At 40.6% G+C, this 22,197-nt stretch overlaps 2 protein-coding genes across 13 annotated transcripts in view; both read left to right on the top strand.

The window, feature by feature from the left end:
• Positions 1–22,197, top strand: part of LOC311062090 (NACHT, LRR and PYD domains-containing protein 12-like) — a gene marked incomplete at its 3' end in the record, with an annotated part of 437,600 nt that overhangs the window by 227,128 nt on the left and 188,275 nt on the right. The window lies entirely within an intron of this gene.
• Positions 1–22,197, top strand: part of LOC311062089 (uncharacterized protein) — a 58,008-nt gene that overhangs the window by 32,270 nt on the left and 3,541 nt on the right. For 4 of the 5 annotated variants that reach the window (XM_084080881.1, XM_084080879.1, XM_084080877.1 and 1 more), the window contains 9 exons: positions 272–547; positions 2,471–2,809; positions 7,124–7,399; positions 9,609–9,947; positions 10,248–10,523; positions 11,960–12,070; positions 12,236–12,811; positions 12,929–13,092; positions 13,193–13,413. In XM_084080881.1, the coding sequence (XP_083937007.1) occupies positions 272–547; positions 2,471–2,809; positions 7,124–7,399; positions 9,609–9,947; positions 10,248–10,523; positions 11,960–12,070; positions 12,236–12,811; positions 12,929–13,092; positions 13,193–13,413 (2,578 nt within the window). The remainder of the gene's footprint in view (positions 1–271; positions 548–2,470; positions 2,810–7,123; positions 7,400–9,608; positions 9,948–10,247; positions 10,524–11,959; positions 12,071–12,235; positions 12,812–12,928; positions 13,093–13,192; positions 13,414–22,197) is intronic. The other variant, XM_084080880.1, reaches the window with a different exon arrangement.

Genomic DNA, 22,197 nt, shown 5'->3' with positions numbered 1-22,197 from the left:
GAGATATCGACCCCAACGACCGGGGGCGGGGCAAGCCGCAGCCGCGGAGTGACGTCAGCCTTGCTTGCCCTATTATATGGGGAAAACTAATGAGCAATGTTAACTGCACTGTTGGCAGGGAGTAATAAGTGATAATATTGACTATATATTATAATATATACTTTTAAAGTGTAATGAGTAATAGATTACTTGCCCAACATTGCTGTCTGTCTGTCTGTCTGTCTGTCTGTCTGTCTGTCTGTCTGTCTGTCTGTCTGTCTGTCTTTCGCAGGGTCTATGTCTCAGCCAGTGATCTCTTTACCTGAACTAAGAGGTGATATTTTATCTTGGAGATGTGATTCTGGGTGCTGGTTTCCTGAACCTGAGATGTCTTGGCTGGACAGTGATGGAAACAACATCAATGCTGGATCCTCAGTGACAGAGAAACCTTCAGATCTCTGTTATGTTGTCCAGAGGACTGTGACAGTGGCTCTAACAGAGCATGTGACCTGTAGAGTTCACCTACCACACGTCAACCACACTGTTGAGACACACAGTGTTAAACCAGGTAATGAACATCACTCTCTATCATCTCTCTTTAACACCTTGAGGAACCTCAGTAAACACTAATATGTGCATCCTCTAAAAGTAATTTGGAGCATATTTAATGAGATCATTTGCATATTTGTGGAAATAATTAGATGATAAATCCAATATTTTCCGATATTTCAAAAAGTTTAAAACTTATGTGGGAAAATATAGTGGAGATACAACTGTGACCAGGGTTGAGCTGTAGGGGGTGCACGACCCCTTAGTTCTGAAGCTACTATCGGGGCTGGGGGCTGGGAACTCCACATGCACGCGCGAGCACGCACGTCAGCGGCGAGCCGTTTTTAACACCTTAAACAATGGCCTCAACCTGGCTGCTTCGCATAACATTAGGCTACTCGAGAAAAGCCATGGAGTGTGAAAGGGTTAATCGCTTAGCAGAGGACACAAGAGCTGTAGCCTACCAGACACTCACGAAGTTATTATCCCTATCTAGCTCTGGTCCATAGCGTTAGAAGGAGTTCTCCTTAACGCTATGGTACTTTCCTTTCTTTCCCCTCGCACTGCGGTAGCACAGCCTCTCGTCTGTAGTAAAAATAAAAAATACACCTTTGGTACTCACCAAAACAAAGACGGTTTAATGGAGTTGAAAGCCTATTATACTAAGTGGGAACACTCTGAGCCCCCACCTCACGTCTAAAATACACTTTTTGGCCAGAAAAGAAAATATTTCACCGGAAGGAAATCTGGTCAATAGGACAATTCCATTGACCAGATCTGTAGAGGGCACTGTGGAGTAACCAAAAACATGTTTTAATTCCTGTGAAATATTTTCTTTTCTGGCCAAAAAGTGTATTTTAGACGAGAGGTGGGGGCTCACAGTGTTCCCATTTAGTAGAGTAGGCTTTCAACTCCATAAAACCGTCTTTGTTTTTGGTGAGTAGCAAAAGGGTCTTTTTTTTTTTTTAAAAACCACTGTTTTGAAAGCAATGTAAGTCTTAAAAAAAGTAATTCAAGTAAAGACAAGTTGAATGATTATTTTAAGTACTTGTGTGGGTGAATCTATGTAAAGGGCTTTTATATAAAACTAAAAGGAAAATGAAATAATTAATTAATTGAAACAAAAATAAAAACAACAAATTAACAATGCAACTAAATAATAAGAAATATAATTACATTAAAATCACATGTTGAATACAGTATTTCAACTAGCACTGAGCTGATCGGCTATGCACATGTGTGTGCGTGCGCTTGCACGTGACGTCATCAAATAGAGCCCCCCTAGTACTGGCAATGTGCACAAGAAATGTGTTGCTGATCGGCCCAACGGTTTGTGAGATTAGCTCAGACAAACTGCTACAAACTGTGAATGTAAAGTATTGCTAAATTAGCATACTAATAATCTAAGAAAATCTGACATCCAGAAAGGTGTCATTTTCAAGATGGCGTCCACGATGGCTGCCTGGAGCTTAAAATGGCTATTATATCAATTAGTTGTACTTGAGACCCCAGTGCCGTCAGCTGATCTTCAGTGAGCATGAGGGTCCAGACAACCCTAGCGTCCCTATTATGCGGTGAACATTCAGTGTAAATAGCCAATTCATTGTGGTCTTGTAGATCGGCTATTTCCACTGAATGTTCACCCCATAATAGGGACACTAGGTTTTAAGTGCAATGGCAGGGGAACAATGTGTTGTGTTGTTGTGCGTTGTGAGCTAGTAGATCACATATTTTAATACATTTATTGTACAGCGACAACAGGAGGGGGCCTAGTATAGAGTCCTGGGGACTCCAGTCAACTAAGTATGTTACCATTTAAACCCTTTATACTTAGTAGACAGAGTCCCCTAGGAGTATATGGTACAGGATACATCTATTAAAATCAACATTAAGCATTACACATTAATATCACTACATCAAATCCATTTTGTTTTGTTTTAAGGACCATATCAGGTGATTGGTTCATCTCAGCCTGTGATGGCCATGGTGGGAGATGATGTCATCCTTCCTTGTCACATTGAACCCCCTGTCAGCATGGAGATTGGGACGATGGAGTGGACCAGACCTGACCTGAACCCTGAGTTTGTGCATCTCCTCCAAGATGGACGTGACACGGCTGAAGAACTGAACCCGTTGTACAAACAGAGGACGTTCCTGTTTGATGATGAGTTGTCTCATGGTAACATCTCACTGAAGCTGTCCAGGGTGCAGATCTCACATGACGGGACATACAGGTGTTCTGTTCCAATCCTGGGCAACAGTTTGATTCAGCTTCTTGTTGGTAAGACTTACTGTTCAGAACATACTGTAGATGGAAAACATCATTAACTTTTATAGCATTTATTTCTCAGGTCAGGTTAGTTAGGGAGGTGTTGACCATGGTAAGTAGTGTAGGCTGTGTAGGCTTCTAGAATGCAGGGGAAAAAACGGGTGGTGCAACATGCAAGGTCAGAACTTTCAGTAAAAAGGAAAAGTAATATAATGAGCAATTTCACATTTTTTTTTTTAAATCTGTTTTCTTTGTAATGAGCCAAACTTGCTGATGGACTGACTGACTGATTGACTGACTGATAATCAAATAGTTTGATTGATGATCTGTTTATTTGATCTGAGCCTTGCTGGTGTTATTCCAGATCCTGATCTCGCACTCCATCGTTTAGCCCAGCCCTGTCAAACTGGTGTTTCGCGGGCGTCGTCAAATATGGCCCGCGATGTGATTTTAGAAAACGCCATTTAATACTACCTTTTAATGGAAAAAAACAAGAGAGAGTGAAAAAAAAGACAACAAAAAAAAACGCTGCTAGCAACTTCTTATGCACTGAGGCAGGGTCTGAATACTGGACAAACTTGTTCTATGAGAACAATGGCCAAGCCGTGAAGCCACGGCCAAGGTCATTAGCATACAGAGGACCATTCAACCTGTACTGGAGAGAGCGCTTTTTCAACAGCATCACAAATCCGGTAAAACACTGTTGTATGGAGAAGTATCGGTTGCGTTTCTCATCTGAAGGAGTAGAGAGTGGCTGCATTCCTCTCCGCTCCTCACCCCCTCCCCCTCCCCCTCCCCTCCCCTCCCCCCTCACACAGCACCGTATGAACTGAAAACTAGATTTGTCGCAATTCTGGGAAATTGCAAAGTGTGGTCGCGCCGACGCCGGTCTCAGGTCGCCGCCGCTGGGACTTGAGGGATACGCTTGGAGGAATACCGTCGGAGGCCGTGCGACGTGCCATTCGAATTTGGTGCTGATTGGATCCTGCGTTCGTGATACATGGCGTTTTGATTTTGAGAAATAGGCCCCTCCCACTAAATCAATAGGCCCCTCCCACAAATGGAGCGGGCCAATGACATCGTCATGTCACTCCTGAGATCACCTGCTTTTCATTTTGAGAGGAGTGATCCCCCCAAAAATCATGTTTTTGCATCAAACGGTTACGTTTTGCGCAGTTGTGGCGCCCCCTATGGATCAAAGTGGAAATTATTTTGGGGATTTGTTGAATAAACCACCCTTGACATTAAAATTTGGGATTGACTGGACGTTTCGTTCATGATTTTTGGCATTTTTTTGTAAAACGGGCCCCTCCCGCTAACTTTGGAAGCCAATCACGGACGAACGGTAAGGACTATCATTATGCCGTTTGGATATGTTTATCAATGGGTCCAGAGATCATGTGTACCGTTTTTTTGTGACATTTAGATAGAATATGTGGGAGGAGGCGCTAAAAGTGTGTTTTGAAGAAAACTCAAAATGGCGGAAAATCTATCCAGACGCAAATGGGCGTGGCCTATATGGGGAGTTGCGTTATGACCCAAGGAATCTAGGGAAAAAAAGATTTTTGACCTACGGTTCAAGAGTTATAGGCCAAAACGTAAAGGCGGCTGTTATAGCGCCACCATGAGGCTGAGTGGTGTAATTATTTGTTTAATAATTTCAAACTAAATCATGAACCTCCCCTCTAAATCTGGTAACTCTAGCTTTTACGGTTTCTGAGAAAAAAAAATACTTGAATTTGAGTTTTTTCACTTTTCCATTACTTTTCCAAGTGGATGGGGAAATTTAATGCACTAATAAATCAATATCAATTAAACTAATTAACCAATCTCTTAGCAAAATACAAGCGCACGATTCCCGGTCAGAGACGGGAATCGTGACGGTCATTTTGACATATGGCACTAAATTGGGGGAAAAAAAACTGTGGGAGGAGTAGCGGTTTGAAATAAAGTTTATCTATAAATAAATAAAGTGTCACTAGAACAATAGTCTGGATGCCCTGTTAGGGCAACCACACTAACTAGAATCCACTTGTGAGAGGGTGAACATTAGTAGGATAACCAGCGATAGCAAAAATAATCAGGGCAAAATAATCAACACCAGCTGTGAACGCTTGACTGTGTGTGTGTGTGTGTGTGTGTGTGTGTGTGTGTGTGTGTGTGTGTGTGTGTGTGTGTGTGTGTGTGTGTGTGCGTGCGTGCGTGCGTGCGTGCGTGCGTGCGTGCGTGCGTGCGTGTGTCTTTCTGAAATTAAACTGAAAGTAACTTCTCCAAAAGGAAGGAATGGCAGGCCTATTATTGATGCATTTTGGCTGTGTGCAATAATGCAACTGCAGACATATTGCCTTTAGTTAGGCTATTAAATTTTAGTTAAATTTCTTGAAATCATATTTATTTAATTTGCAATTATTCAACTGTATGGCATGCTAACGTTTTGAGACATATTGTATTATATTACTACACAATATGTAATGATAATTGCGTTGAAGTATGGACACACCCACGGCACACAAAGTATAGATGAACAGCTTTATTGTTGTAGTCACACAGAGCGCTTAGCAGTTTGTTAGCAGCGGTCGAGAGGATGCATCCAGTCTGGCGAAGTGAGCTCAAGACTGCAGGCTTCAAAGTATCTTTATACCTGAGATGAATGTCGTCACAGTGTAATCCAAGTACATTCATTATCGTTATTGTTAGAACAGTTTACTCATCTGAGATCTTTGACCTTTCCAAGCCCCGGTCATATTGGTCAAGCAGGGAACCCCTGCCAGTTCTTGTCTATAAGTGGCCTGTTGACTTTAGGCTGGGATGTCCCAATGTCCTAATCTTGCAGCCTGTTCTCTTGTTACATTAGGTGACTTTCATGAGTCTTTAAATATCTCCAGGTCTGCCATCTAGCTGTGCTGAGAGTTTAGAGTGTTAGTATACTCACTGCTTCTTACTGTCCTTCCATCACTATGTCTCTCACAAAGCTTTTTCCCTAACTCTAGTGGTAACCTGTGTATATATAATACCAAAAGTTCATAACAAATAGTAAATAAATAATTCTACACAATAAATAAATATGTTTTAAATAACTGATCTAAATATGGATTATAGCTAAGTTTTGCCATAATCATGTAGCTCTACAACAGAGGCATAGCCATGACAGCATGGTACAAAATAATATTTAAAAAAATGTATATATATATTTTTTTAAATAATAATTTTCAGCCATTCGGCCATGTGTTTCCTATTCGGTATTCGGTTTCGGCCAAGAATTTGATATACTGTAGTTATAGCAGTGACTGAGATGTAGTGGAGTAGAAGTAAAAGTACTGGAAATTGGAAATACTTTAGGAAAGTAAAAATACCTCAAATCTTTACTGAAGTACAGTACTTGAGTAAATATAATGGGTTACTTTACACCACTGTTGTTCTATAAATCTAATTATTTTGCTGGAAAAATTCTGGCACTGTAGTGAAAACGTGGCTTAAAACATGGTAATCATTACCTAACCACCCACACACATTACCAGGTATTGTTTAACTTCAAATTGAATTATTCTATATAAAAAAAAAGTGATCTACGTAGTCAGTGACAGTGTCTGAGACAACAGATGCTGACTGAATGCGTGTGGGCGCACATGCGCGTCCACAACTGGTTTCGGCCCACATCAAGTCACCATTTGACCAATTTGGCCGCGACCCCAAAATGAGTTTGACACCCCTGATTTAGCCACTGTTTTTAATAGTATCACTGACAGGTTTTCTCCTTTTAAAAGGCTAAGGATAAAAAATAGATCAAATCCCTGGCAAAATTCTGGAAAATTGTCAAATCCCTAAATGCTGGTCCCACGTCTGCACTGCCACTCTCTATCAATACTGTCAATGGTCCTATTATTGACAAACATATTATGTGTGATTTCTTTAATCAACATTTTATTGCGACTGGAAATCTATTCACCTGTTTCTAGGCTAGTGTGTAGGCTAGTGTGTGCCCACAACCAGTACTAAACTGGAAGATACAGCCTTCAGTGTATATGCTCCATATGCTCCAATGTCAAGAAAAGCTACAGTTAGATGCCCTGGTTTCTTTTGCTATTTTTAAAAGATTTTTAGCTGACCTTATATTGGAAGAAGATCTATGCACCTGCTTGGTGTAATATATGGTTTTAATATATAACGTTTGCAACCTTTTTATTTTTATATGTACCTTGTTGTCTTTGTCACATCTGTAAAAAACACTGTCTTTTTTGTACACAAGGCACCATTGAAAAAGAGACCCTGGTCTCAATGGATTTCCCTGAAATAAAGGAATCAATCAATCAATCATGTGTTTTGCAGGATCTGTGTCTCAGCCAGTGATCTCTTTAACTGGATTTAAAGGTGATCTCTTATCTTGGAGATGTTATTCTGGATGCTGGTTTCCTGAACCTGAGATGTCTTGGCTGGACAGTGATGGAAACAACATCACTGCTGAACCTTCAGTGACAGAGAAACCTTCAGATCACTGTTATGTTGTCCAGAGGACTGTGACAGTGGCTCTAACAGAGCATGTGACCTGTAGAGTTCACCTACCACACATCAACCACACTGTTGAGACACACAGTGTTAAACCAGGTAATGAACATCACTCTCTATCATCTCTCTTTAACACCTTGAGATGGTTTGAAACATATATTTAGGAAAAGTCATGAAAGGGGAACTTTCTCAGAGCTTCCTGAGAGAAGTTAAGCCACTTTCAATTCTCAAAATCGGTCCCATTGATTGCTTAGTCACGGAAGTGTTAACACCTTGAGGAACCTCAGTAAACACTAATCTGTGCATCCTCTAAATGTAATTTGGAACATGTTGGATTCATCATTTGCGTATTTTAACACATTTGTGGAAATAATAACACGATCAATCCAATTACAGTTAGATATTTCAAGCAGTTTAAGACATGTGTCGGTAGAAACAGTGGAGACACATCTTTGACCTACTGGCAATGTGTACAAGAAATGTGTTGCTGATTGCTGAAGTTATTGCTAAATAATCATACTAATAATCTAGGAAAATCTGACATCCAGAAAGGTGTTATTTTCAAGATGGCGTCTACAATGACTGCCTCGAGCTCAAAATGGCTATATCTCAATTAGTTGAGACCCCAGTGCCGTCAATTGGTCCTCAGTGAGCATGAGGTCCAGACTTAGCAACCCTAGCATCCCTATTATGGGGTGAACATTCAGTGTAAATAGCCAATGCATTGTGGTCTTGTAGATCGGCTATTTCCACTGAATGTTCGCCCCATAATAGGGCCGTTAGGGTTTAAGTGCAATGGCAGGGGAATAATGTGTTGTGTTGTTGTGCGTTCTGAGCTTGAGATCACCTATTTTAAAATGTAGTGTACAGCGAAAAGAGGAGGGGCTTAGTATAGAGTTCTGGGGACTCCAGTCAACTAACTAAGTATATATGGTTTTAGCGGAACCACTTAAACCCTACATACCGTACAGTCCCTAGTTGACAGAGTCCCCTAGGAGTACAGTATATACACTATGGTACAGGATACGTCTGTTTAAATAAACATTAAGCATTACAAGGGTAAGTGATTTTCTTTGGTTGAAATAAGTGTTAAATAGCTCTATATTTTTAGTACTCATTGCTATAGAGTTTTGTTCAGTAAAATGAGTCTCCTTGTCTCTCTTTATAAAACAGTAAATGCATTTTTGTTTCAGTTTCATTTCCAATTTGATCCAATCAGGATAGAGAACTCAATCAGGATATAGATTAAACAAGTGACATTGGAAGTGATGACACTAAGGGCGGTTTCACACTATGGTCCCGGGTGCGCACCCTGGACCACTTGGCTGATGTTGTGGTAGTGTGAACGTATCGTTCCCCGAAACGGATCACCGTAGCGTACCCGAAACCACCTCCCGAGGTAGTCTTGGATCCGGATCATGCGTGCTCGGGTACGGAACGATGCAATGTGAATCCATCCGTACCAACAGGAGGAAGTGGACTGCTAATCATATATCATTTATATATGTTTATAATGACACATTATTTTAGCTGGGTTATACCTTCTCATAGTTCTACTTGAATGTTGACAACAAATAATAATCCCGCTAGTGTTTGAGTAGCGCGAGCCGTGAAAAAACGTAAACAAAAAACACATGTGTAGCGAACGCTGCCACAGGGATAAATATGCCAAGGATTAGTCGGTGACGTCACTGCAAGGATGCATTAGTGACATCGTTATCATATATTGATAATAACAGAGACGGGAGAGACACCGTTACATTTTGAGGTTTCAAAGACCTGTGTATTGTTGTTCTGTTGTTATTATAACTCAAGACAACGTCAGGAACACAGTCAAACTTTTTTATTCACTCTACACTCTGACATGTCACTCTTCTTCTGTGAATTACATTCTCCCATCTCCCGAAGCTCCATAGTCAACAGCGCCCCCATGAGGCACATATTTACCATTACTGTTCATTTAAATGGTCTCGGGTGCGCAAGTATCTTGGCCAATGTGAATGCTGGCCCTGCTGGGAGAGGCGATCCGCACTCGGGAACGCTTCGGTTCAATCGGAGCCAGTGTGAAGCTGCCCTTAGAAATGAGCAGGGAAAATTGATTGGCTGAGATTTTGACACCTATCGGAAAATGTATTTTCTGTTCATGAAATAGCTGGAGAGACAGGAAGACTCCTGTTACTGAACAAACACTCTATAGCAATGACTACTATCAGAATATAGTGCTTTAACCTTTTAAAAAAATACGTTTTGTTTTAATCAAAAAATATCACTTACCCTACCTTTAAATCCATTTTTGTTTTGTTTTAAGGACATCAGGTGATTGGTTCATCTCAGCCTGTGATGGCCAAAGTGGGAGATGATGTCATCCTTCCTTGTCACATTGAACCTCCGGTCAACATGGAGAATGAGTCGGTGGTTTGGACCAGACCTGACCTGAACCCTGAGTTTGTTCATCTCCTCCAAGATGGACGTGACACGGCTGAAGAACTAAACCTGTCATACAAACAGAGGACGTTCATGTTTGATGAGGAGTTGTCTCATGGTAACATCTCACTGAAGCTGTCCAGGGTGCAGATCTCACATGAAGGGACATACAGATGTTCTGTTCCAATCCTGGGCAGCAGCAGTTTGATTCAGCTTCTTGTTGGTAAGATTTACTTTTCAAAACATGGATGGAAAAACATAATTAACCTTTATAGCATGACTTTTATTTCTCAGGTCAGGTTAGTTAGGGAGGTGTTTACCATAATGAGTAGTGTAGGCTGCATTAAACAACGATAAAATAAAAATGGTGGCGCAACAGGCAAGGCCAGAACTAATATAATGAGCAATTTAACTACTTTAAAAAAATGTTTGTAACTAGCCAAACATTGCTGGCTGACTGACTGACTGACTGACTAATCAAATATATTGATTTATTGATCATTTCTTTATTTGTGTTTTGCAGGGTCTGTGTCTCAGCCAGTGATCTCTTTAATTGGATTAAAAGGTAATCTCTTATCATGGAGATGTGATTCTGGGTGCTGTTTTCCTGAACCTGAGATGTCTTGGCTGGACAGTGATGGAAACAACATCAATGCTGAACCCTCAGTGCCAGAGAAACCTTCAGATCACTGTTATGTTGTCCAGAGGAATGTGACAGTGGCTCTAACAGAGCATGTGACCTGTAGAGTTCACCTACCACACATCAACCACACTGTTGAGACACACAGTCTCAAAACAGGTAATGGACATTTCCTTCATCTTTAACACCTTCCTTGTTCAATGTTTCCCTAATAACAAACCCTGGATGAACCAGGAGATCATTGACCTCATGAAGATGAAGAAGGGGGGGGGGGAGTTTTGGATCAAAGGACAGTGGTTGGAACCATTTTAGCCATATAAGGGCATATCGGGCGGATCGGCAGTTCTTGAAAGTCCTTTTGCAGTGGTGAACATCTGTGGAGATTGTGTGGAGAATATCTGAAGAGTGCAAACTGACTGTGAAAAGTGGACTGACTAAAGTCGAATTTCCACTGGCATGAAACGTATTATAACGTATTATAAATCTAGCTATAAAATAATAATTAAGAATAATAATTAGAACACACTTCTTAAAAAAAATAAAAAAAATACTGGTTTTAGTTTTTTAACTTTAAAAAAATGTATTATTAAAAAATAGTGACAGTAGTGGTGTTAGCGGGTCAAAATTGACCCGTATACCATAGAAGGTAAAAAGTCATTTATTTTTCATGAACCAAAACTTTATTTTACTCTTGATAGTAAATGCTAATTGAGGAAGTCTCTCTCACTCTCAAAAATGTAAACATTGAATATTGATAATTTGGGGGGAATTGAGCCACACTTCTCTACCGGGTCAAATTTGACCCACTAAAGGTCCTTACACACCGGGCGACACCGGCGAAAATAGCGAATATACGCAAAATTCGGACTCGTTCTGAATAATTAAAAGACGCTTTTTCGCTTCGCTTTTTCGCTTTTTCGCTCCATGTACGGAGCCATTGACTTTATAAGGTTTTTTAAAAAAAACGCATTATTCGCACGAAAGAATCGCCCCGGTGTGTAACAACCTGAACACCACAGTGTCATTTTTTTCCATCAGAATAAACTAAAATGGTGGTAATTATTTATTTTGCGTTAAAATAGCTGTTTCTGAGGATATCATGAAGCCTTGTTCCAATAAAGAAATGTAAAGGGTACTTTTTACCTATTTAAACTTGAAAACACAATGGAAGGGTTAAACATATATAAATACATTGCATATTTGAAAATAGCCGATGTACAAGCTCACGTTGTAGATAGGCTATTTTCAAAGAAGGAAATCTTGGAAAAAAATTAAAAATGTGGATTTTTTTTTTTTTTTGTCTGCGGACAAATATTAATTTGGGGGTCCTTGCCATGTATGAAAATGTTTGAGAACAACTGGTTCAAACAACATTAGGAAATAAGGCCAAATAAGCAACTACACTTTCAAGCAACTTTACAGAAAAAAACAAGCCCAAATTCGCCGGGCCTCGGCCCAGTCCAGTTTGTCAAATATTTCTCGGGATGAACTTTTGTCGGGCTGGCATCAAACTTTTAGGCACGATTGTATGTACGTAAGTACAGAGATTCCTTGCATGTATTGTAACAGTTGTGTTATGACTCACTGTGTTTCAGAGAGTGTGAGTCTCACCACAGCAGTGATTGCAGGGATTGTGCTCACAGTGATCATCATTGTGGTGACAGCAATACTGGGATATTTATACTGGAAAAAGCAGAAGCAAACTAGTAAGTATTGAACTGATTTGTAAATGATTTATATTTTTATCGATATTGTTTTGTGTTGTCCTTTTAGCATAACATTTGACTGCTGCCTGTATTGTTAATACTCTTGTTAATAAAGTAATCAATCAATCAATCAATCAATCAATCAATCAATCAATCCCATTACAGAGCCATCAGGATCCATTAAGATGAACATGAGACCAGTATCAGGACAGGAAGAACCACTGAATTATGACAGAATTCCTAGTCCATCACCAAAACCACGAGAATGGCGCCCAGTCAGTAAAAGATGGAGGCCACAGTTAGAGAAGCTTATAAACGTTGATGACTGTAGCGTTGGCAAAGTTGGGAGTCTTGTGTTTGGTAAAGATGAGGAATTCCGCATCGCAAAGGGAAGTTGTGAGGTTTTCTTGGGATTGAGAGATGATGGCGCTGAAGTCGCAGTGAAGAGAATGAATAAATTCAACTACGATGTGCTGAGGAAAGAACAAGACTTTTTACTTCTTCCTAACCTTGTTCATCCTTCAATTGTACAATATGTTGACTTCATGGAGGATGAGAACTTTGTTTACCTTGTCCTACAGTTATGTGAATACACCTTGGCAGAATACATCACTAAATACAGCCCTCCTGAATTCAGGAGAAAAGAGCTTGCACATCAGTTTCTAAAGGGTTTAAGTGTTCTTCATTGTCATAATCCTACAATTCTCCACCGGGATATCAAGCCCCAGAATGTCTTGATTGGTAAGTGATGAAAGAAAAAGAAAACAAGCAGATATTATCAGAAATTAAAGCATCTCATGCTGAATGAATCTTTGCTCGATCAAAAACCCTTTTGTTATATTGATATACCCCTTGCAGATATTGAAGGCAAGGCAAGATTGGCAGATTTTGGAATTAGCCGACTATTACTTGAAGGACAAACAACCCTACTCACAAGCGCTTCAGGAACGAGATGCTGGATGGCAAAGGAGACTTTGGATAAACACGGTGTTATCCGATTTAAGAGAAGCACTGATATGCAGGTTGTATTGTTTTTAATATTCTGGATGAGAACAATTACATTTTCGACATTAAGGTAGTTTATAAAATAATGTCTTACTCATTTTCATGCTCACTGTTAAGGTGGCTGGGATGTTGATATATTACATCCTTTCTGGAGGCGAGCATCCATTTGGTACAGGCGCTAGATGTAATGTCAACATTCTGGAGGGAAACTACAATCTGCACCATGTTCAGGATGTGGTCGCCAAGGATCTCATCGAGAGGATGATCAATGAAGACCCAAAGAAAAGACCAACAGTGAAGGAATGCTTGGCTCATCCCTTCTTTTGGTCAAACGAGAGGTAAGATAGACTCTGGAACGATTAAAATAGGGAATGCATGCCCCACCTGGTTATGCAATTCCCCCTGTACCCGTCTGTCTGTCTGTCTGTCTGTCTGTCTGTCTGTCTGTCTGTCTGTGTCCCTTTTATGACAATATATGGAGATTCTCTATAATTGTCCGTCCATGTCCATTTTATGTCCATATATGGAGATCCCATATGTCATCAGTATATATTTGGGAGTTTTAAGGTGGTCAGTTCCACATACTGTATGTGCAGAACCATATACGGGCATAGCAGTCGGAACTTCAGTTCTGGAAACCTGGATATCCGACCGACTCTGCGCCAACTTTAGCCAAAAGCTTGTGTTCAATGCATGTGAGTTCTATTTACACCTGAACAGAGGCATAGTAGCTTAGCTGCAACAGAAGAAGTATTTCCTCTCAAAACGGCGGATTTCAAAAAGAGTCTCTCCTAATATGATTAGTCAACTGGTTCACTTACAGGAAGTAGAAGGACTCAATTAGACGTATACATGACACACCAGAGCTAGTATCTGACGCTATAAGAATTTACCATATTTAAATATATATATCCACATGTAATTATGTAAATATAATTTAAAAACATCCTACCGATGCACTGGGACACATCATCAGTGATGTCAATCAATCAATCAATCAATCAATCAATCATCTATTTCTATAGCACAGTTCATACAGCAAGTGCAACCCAATGTGCTTCACGGAAAACATCATACCCGTAGGGGGATATGAGCACCCAAAGTGTGCAGTTTGGCTTATGCGCTGAGAACAGACAGTTTATCAGGGATCGAAAGTGAGTTTGTACTGTGTAGTAGTGTGTACACACACACACACACGCACATCCCGTCGTGGAGGCACAGAACACACACAAACACCCCGTCGGCCGTCGCCAACACACACACACACACGCGCACAAACACACACACACACACACACACACACACACACACACACACACACACACACACACACACACACACACACACACACACACACACACACACACACACCACGGTACATCCATGCGGCCTGTGGCCCGTCGCGAACACACACGGGCGATCATCTCCCCCCACCCACACACACACACACCACGGAGGCACGATGCTACTCGTTCCACCCGTGAGGTTACTAGAATTATAGTAGGATATATACATTTATTATATTGTCGCTGTCCAGCAGGAACCAGCTAACTAAAGAGATGAGTGTTTTGGAAGTAGCCGGTTCCTGCTGGACAGCAGAGATATATTAGATTAATTATTGTAATAAAATGTTAGATTATAATTGTATATATTATAATAATATGTATTATAATGTATATGATGTATTATAATGTAATAAATATTGTATTAATGATGTAATCTATTATATTATTATATATTTTTAAATATAATGATATATTATTATAATGTTATATGTTGTTGTATATATATGATATAACATCAATTACATTATATTCATATAATATAAATATAAATAATGTTGTGAGATATAAATATAAAAATATGTATATATATTTATATACATTTATATATGTTTTTTAAATATATAAATATACAAATGAGCCATAAATGAGCAAGTCTTTTGAACGGCTCTGTGAAAGGAACAAATCGCTTAAAAGAGCCATACATCCCATCTCTACTGGTGATGTACGTGGAATGTGAATACTGATTAAGTGTAACATATCTATTGGTAAACAGACGTGTGAAGTACTTCGAAACTTCCATATGCTGTGATTAGCACCACTTCAATAGCACAGGAAGGCATGACCTTGAAGCACCATTGTTCCCTGAAAAGCCGTTTGAACAGCTATTATAGTTTACCGATATATTTTGGCAGTGGTGGAAAAAGTACTCAAAGTGGTTACTTAAGTTAAGTACCAATATTGCAATATAGAAATACTCTGTTACAAGTTTAAATCCATACAACTTAGCAATACACATGTTTGGAACGAAATGCCTCAAATCATGAATGAAGTGTCCGTTTGCCGTAAAAAGGCCTAAGAAGAAATGCCACCCTTTTCACATTGGCCTATTATAGCACCACAGGAGGCCATAATAACCTACCTGACCTGGTGGAGACCTGTGCTGCGAGGAGCACTTTTTCTAGTTATTAATATTATTACTAGTGGTGGTGGTGGTGGTGGTGGTAGTAGAAAATAGCAGATCTACAAGCTATCAACATAAATATAAAATGAGCCATAAATGATATGCCAAATATCAACAACGTTTTAGAAACAGGGGCAAAGCCCAACCACCAGTGTTTACAAGTACCTTCACAGAAAAACAAGGGCATGTCGCTTATAAGTACAGGCAACACTGAGCATGGGAGAGGTCTAGATCAGTTGTTTTCATCCAGTGGTCCGGGGACCACCAGTGGTCCTTGAGAGAGTACCAGGGGGTCCCCAGCAAAATTAGTTCATAGCATCACAATCATTTTTAACCACTTAGCTTTTTATTCAAAAATAGCAGATATACAAGCTCAAAGCGCGGCACCGAGTGCCTCGCTATGAGCTTGTAGATCTGCTATTTTTTTTAAACCTTGAAAAACTGTGCATATCTTTGATCATTTATACTTTTTAAAGCGAAAATTAACTGATGTCTTTGCTTCTGGGGGGTCCCTGGCACGAAACATTTTCAAATGGGGGTCCGCGGCCAAATGTATATCAATTTAGGGGTCCTTGGCATGAAAAAGGTTGAAAACCACTGGTCTAGATCAAAGAAATCTGTCGTTTACTCCTAAATGTATTCAAATATTCTATATGCCCTAAATGTACTGTAATGGGGGCGGGGGGGTACTATATGTATTTAGCCCCTCATTTGTAATGGAAATGTATGCTGTTAGGGACTGTTCGTTATTTAGTGACACCAACACTAGGAGTAGAACATAAAATGAATGCTGATCTTTTCTGACGTTTATTATAGGCGAATTTAGCGCCCTATTTCACGTCGGGGTCCATTTGGTTCCATATGTGTCCTCTTGAGGTTACAGAAACAGCCTAAACGAAAGAAAGTCTGCAACACAGTTTTATGCAAGCCTATATGTAGCGTACTGGGGGTACCTGCTTGATCTCTCTCTCAGCTAAGGGGTCCTTGACCTGAAAAACGTTGAAGACCCTGGACCTGGATTGTGTCATTATATTATATATACATTTAATCCAGTATGCTATTTTTTTATTTATTATGTTTTAAAAACATAGCAGACCTACAAGCTCACAATGCGTCGCATCCACGACGCGTTGTCAGCTTGTAGGTCTGCTAATTTAGGAATAAAGTAAGCTGTAGCCCTTCTGTCGGCAGCAGACAAAGCTGCATCAACAGTGAAAAGTTGTGAAGCAGACTTTGTTTTAAACGCAAGCAGTAGCCTACACCCAAAAACGTTATTGTGTGTGTATGTGTGTGTGTGTGTGTGTGTGTGTGTGTGTGTGTGTGTGTGTGTGTGTGTGTGTGTGTGTGTGTGTGTGTGTGTGTGTGTGTGTGTGTGTGTGTGTGGAGGGCTAATAAAGCGCAGAGGCTTTCTTTAATAACAAAATGATCTCAATCGCGAGCAGAGGTGGACAGAGTACTCGACCCCAGTACTTGAGTAAGAGTACAGATACTCCCTGGTTAAATTTACTCCACTACAAGTAAAAGTAGCTCAGTCAAAATGTTACTCGAGTAAGAGTAAAAAAGTACTTGCTTTTAAATGTACTTAAGTAATCAAGAGTACATGCTTTTAAAAACACTTAGGTAAAATACTTAAGTAAAAGTAAAAGTAAATTTCTTATTTTTCACATCAATTCTTTTTTTCACAATAAATGTATAAGACCTTGTAACTCTTGTTTCAGAGAAGTAACTGAAACCACCTGCACTGATGTGCTTGCTTGTAGAACCACTACATTATACAAAGCCTGCAGAAATGCCTATAAAAACATAGAATTGAAATTAATGGGATCGAAGAGGTTGTCATTGTCATTTTCATGTTTTATTAAACACCCCCTGCACAGTACACTCATTTTTAGAACACATGTTCAAGAATATCAGGTAACAGTTGGAGTAGAGGAACACATTTTGTAATGCTTTTAGAAGGCTTTATATTGGAGGAAATGGGACTCATCACAAACAGTGAGTGCGATAGTAGAATGAGCTGTGACAAGCCTGCATGTATCTGCAGGTGGTCCCTTTACAGTTGAAATGAAAACAACTTTTAAAACAGTGTCTACACATACAGTAAATGGACATTGTAAAGCCATCATTTGCACCTATGAGTGTCCCACATACATTAGGCAGGGCATTTTCTATCTCCCACTGAGAGAAGCAGTGAAGAAATTCCTAAACAAACTACATCTCTGCTTTCAAGAACTCAACGGTTGAAACCACGGCACAGTAGGGCTGACCCAAATAACTTGAATATTCGAAGCTTCGTTCGATGGCACAAGATTCGAACTTTTTTTTTTAAATCGAGTAATCGGCCGTTTTTTAAATTTGTTTTTCTCCAAACATATACAAATGCACAATATAAGGTGCTTACCCGCTTGCCTCAAATGTTAACTAGGTGTCCGGAGTATTTGTGCAATGTATTAGTCCATATTTTTCAATGAAGAAGTGTTTTAATCCCATCTGTGGACGAACGCCATTTCCCCCCCTCGTTTAATTCCTGTTTACATTGAGTGTAATTCCGGCTTTCACCGGATGCGCCCCGTCACTACCGCCCACTGGGAACTTTCGACTTAAACACTTCTTAATTGAAAAATATGGACTAATATATTGCACAAATTCTCCGGACACCTAGTTAACATTTAAGGCAAGCGGGTAAGCACCTTATATTTTGCATTTGTACATGTTTGGAGAAATACGGGCTTTACTGATGACATTTCAGGGCGAACTGGGGGGGTTGTGACTGACAAGCTGCGCGTCCTACGTTACTGCCTCTGATTAGCTGAGCTCCTACATGCTTGCATGACAGTCACAACGCGATGAGGCTGGACATGGGCAGTGGAGAAGAGTGTGAGAGAGGAGTTTAATCAATGCAGCTTTCTGCGCGTTACAACTGCATTTCTGGGTAATTTGAGAAATCTCTGCAACTTCTAAGCGACGAGCTATTTGCCCGAGACCAGACAGTGGTGTTGCGTGCCATAAATAGCAGATCTACACGCTCACAACGCGTCCTATTCGTGACGCGTTGTGAGCTTGTAGATCTGCTATTTATTGTGCACGACACCGACACACAACTAATATAGATGAGGCCAACACTCGGGTGTCGGGTTACATCCAGCGGGTCGTGAAGCCGCATTCTACAGCTGATCTTGATGATAGATCACTATGGATGGATGCTTTGTAGTTTGGAGATCATTTTGAGTAGCAGGAATATGTGGCTAATATTGAGCCACTTGTTTGGGTTTAATCCAACTAAGACAAGTAGCATATCCAATCCAACCTAGCAATGCATGTAAAATGTATTAATTTTGCTGGCTGAAGACTGCAGAGATAGGGCAACAGCGCGCAGCGGCTATCGCTACACACATACCCCACGCCGGGAGGCATGCGATAATCCGACAGACCTTTTCTCCGACTATGTGGCATCCGCGTGCGGTTAGGGTTAGGGTGCGGGTTTGGTTCGGGTTTAGTATTGAAACGTCGGAGCGCTGCACTGTCGGAGGAATGCGCTGTCGGACTAATGTACTGCACCCCCCCACGCCCCATCCCCATTATTTATTTATTTTGCATATCAGCACTGATCTCATAAATAGCCTCATAAACAGTGTTGGGCAAGTTAATTTTAAAAAGTAACTAGTTACAGTTATTAGTTACTGCTCCAAAAATGTAATCTGTTACTTTACTAGTTACTAAATTATGAAAGTAACTAGTAACTAGTTACTTTACTTTACTTTAAAAAAAGAAGAACAAATGTATAAAATAAAATAAAAATATATATATTATTTCCAAATTATTTTGATAGGCTATACATAAAAACGTTTATTTGTTTCTTCTTCTTTAGAAATATTTTCTTTCACATCAGGATGTAATGATCATCACACTCAGCGCAATACAATAACCCACCTATCTCCCACACTCCCTCCCCAGTCAGTTATCAGTTTGAATGAATTTGATGTCATTTGCATATAGATGAGTGGCCTTAGTTTAACTGACTACACTTTTTTTAATTTTAAAATAAAAAACCTCTCACACTTATGCTAGTGTACTGTATTCCACACACACACACACACACACACACACACACACACACACACACACACACACACACACACACACACACACACACACACACACACACACACACACACACACAGAGTTTGAGTGTTGCTCTGTCAGAAAAAAAAAATTGTAGTCTTTATGAAATGTAATGCACTGTAGTGGCCCTGCTGTTTTCACTGCTATTTTGCTGACTAGTTCTCTGAAGGCAACAAACTCAACCGTTGCGATGGGAAGCATGTCCTCCTCAACAACATACCTGCCAATCAATCTGTTTAGTTGAGTCTGGGTGACATGCTGTGGCGATTTTTTTTTTTTGGCTGTTTAGATGGATGGAGTAACTGTATCTCCATCTAGATCACTGCCGGTGGAGACGGAGGGGTCTTCTTTGGCAACTAGTTTTATAACCCCATGTACTTTAGTTAGGTGCTTCAGGAGATTAGCATTGCTGTTACTCGATGTGGACAATGTTTTCTGTCACTGCAATGTTTTTAGCGCCCTTTATCCCCACAAATTCTAAATAATGGTTATATTTCCAAGCTGCAAACTAACGCTGCGCTGTCGCTCAGCTGAGACTGAGTGTGTGTATGTGTGTGTGTGTGTGTGTGTGTGTGTGTGTGTGTGTCTGTGTCTGTGTGTGCGTGCATGCGTGCGTGTGTGTGTGTGTGTTAGCAAGGGAGGGTGTGTGTATGGCAAGACCCGCCCAACTCTGTCTCTCATTGGCTTAACCTGAAATGTTACCCAGCGTTAACCAATCACAGTCCTCTCTGGCACTTTCACTTTTTCATCAAGTTTGACTGAGAGGGACCGCTGCCTGCAGCAGCCTGCTGGCTCCTGCGGATGCAGAGAGAGGAGTCTGCTCCGCTGAAAACAGTCCATTTGGATCACATAACGTAACGCAAGTAACGTACCCATTTAAATCACAGTAACTCTAACGGCGTTACTGAATGGGAAAAGGTACCGCGTTACGTTATTAGTTACCACAAATAGTAGTTGCGTTACGTAACGCGTTAGTCCCTCATAAATAATCCTCACGACGGATCCGTCGCCACTATGGAGAACTTAAATCCATGTAAGCTATATATTTCTGGGATGCATAGTTAGTAACATTGAAACTCGTGTGTGTGTGTGTGTGTGTGTGTGTGTGTGTGTGTGTGTGTGTGTGTGTGTGTGTGTGTGTGTGTGTGTGTGTGGAAAGGGGTGGGGCTAGGCCTTAGGCGCAGGCAGAAGCAGAGGCAGGCAGACCTCTGCTTCTGTCGCTGGCTGCAACTCAAATGACGATTCTCTGTCTGTGGAATGTCTGACGTTGAATTGTGGGCGTGCACTCGGCTTAAGTTTTATAGGTGGGCGGGGCTAAGGCCACATATTTGGAATAACTTGAAGGACGAGATAAAAGACAGAGAGAACACTCTCTGTCAAAAAGAAAAATGGAATATAAAATTCCATATATAAATTAATGCTAAAACCAAGGTAATGGCAATGCTAAAAAAGTGTGTCTTAAGATTTATTTTAAAACTATCCATGTATTGAGAGAGCCACAGGTTCACAGGCTGTTCCACATGTTAGGACCGTAATAGCTGAAGGCTGCTTCTCTGTGTCTTTTAGTTCTAGTTTTAGCCTCTGGAACATTTAAGAGACCAGAAGACCTGAGAGCTCTACCAGGCACATACCCAGAGAGCATTGCAGATAAATAGGCAGGTGCATTACCATTTAGTGATTTAAAAAACAATAAAAGGACCTTAAAATCGATTCTAAAACTAACATACAACCAGTGTAGTGACTTTAAAATGGGTGTGATGTGTGTTCTCTGTCTGGTCTTCAGTACGCGTGCTGCAGCGTTCTGGACTAGTTGTTACCGTAGTCTATCCTGATAAAAGCATGCATTAGCCTTTCTGTGTCGGCCTGGGAGAGAAAAAAAATCAGACTAACTATATTTCTCAAGTGATAAAAGGATAGTTTGTGATGTTACTTGAAATGGGCCTGAACATTTAGACTAGAATAAAATATGACACCAAGATTATTAACCTGGTGTTTGGTGTTTAGTGCATATGATTGTAACCTGGGGTCATTGGGTGTTTGGGGCCTTTCAACATCAGACACGCTCGCCCAGGCGACCCGACCGGGGTTGATGAGACCCAGGCCTGTGTCCCAGCAGCGTTTGCCCATGGATCTGCCCTCTTGAACCAAAGCCACCTAGTGGCTCTCTCTGTCTCTGCGGCTATCAGATCTGATAGCCTTCCTGTTCGCCTCCCCAGTGATGCCCAGCAGCACAAACACTTTGCAGAGTGAACGCCCTGCAAATCCTCTGAAGCCTCCAGAGGCTCACACCTCCAGAGACTCACCAGCCCTGCCTCCTGCACTGTAAAGATGCTTATATTTAAGCAGTGTTGCAGTGCTGAATTGGAACGTGGATGCACTGTGTTTTAATGATGTGACGCGCACGTCGCTTAACTCCTTCACTACAGGTCAAACAATGGACAATTGATATGTATCTAGGCTCATTCCTATGTTAATTTGCCTGGTGTGAGTCGGGAGCCTTTGTAAACTTTGTTGAGGTGTGAATTTAAAGTAGT

The sequence above is a fragment of the Gymnoscopelus microlampas genome, assembly GCF_963454915.1.
Source record: "Gymnoscopelus microlampas genome assembly, chromosome: 15".
Classification (NCBI taxonomy): domain Eukaryota; kingdom Metazoa; phylum Chordata; class Actinopteri; order Myctophiformes; family Myctophidae; genus Gymnoscopelus; species Gymnoscopelus microlampas.
The sequence above is the reverse complement of the archived record's forward strand: the minus strand, read 5'-3'. Positions and strand labels throughout refer to the sequence as shown.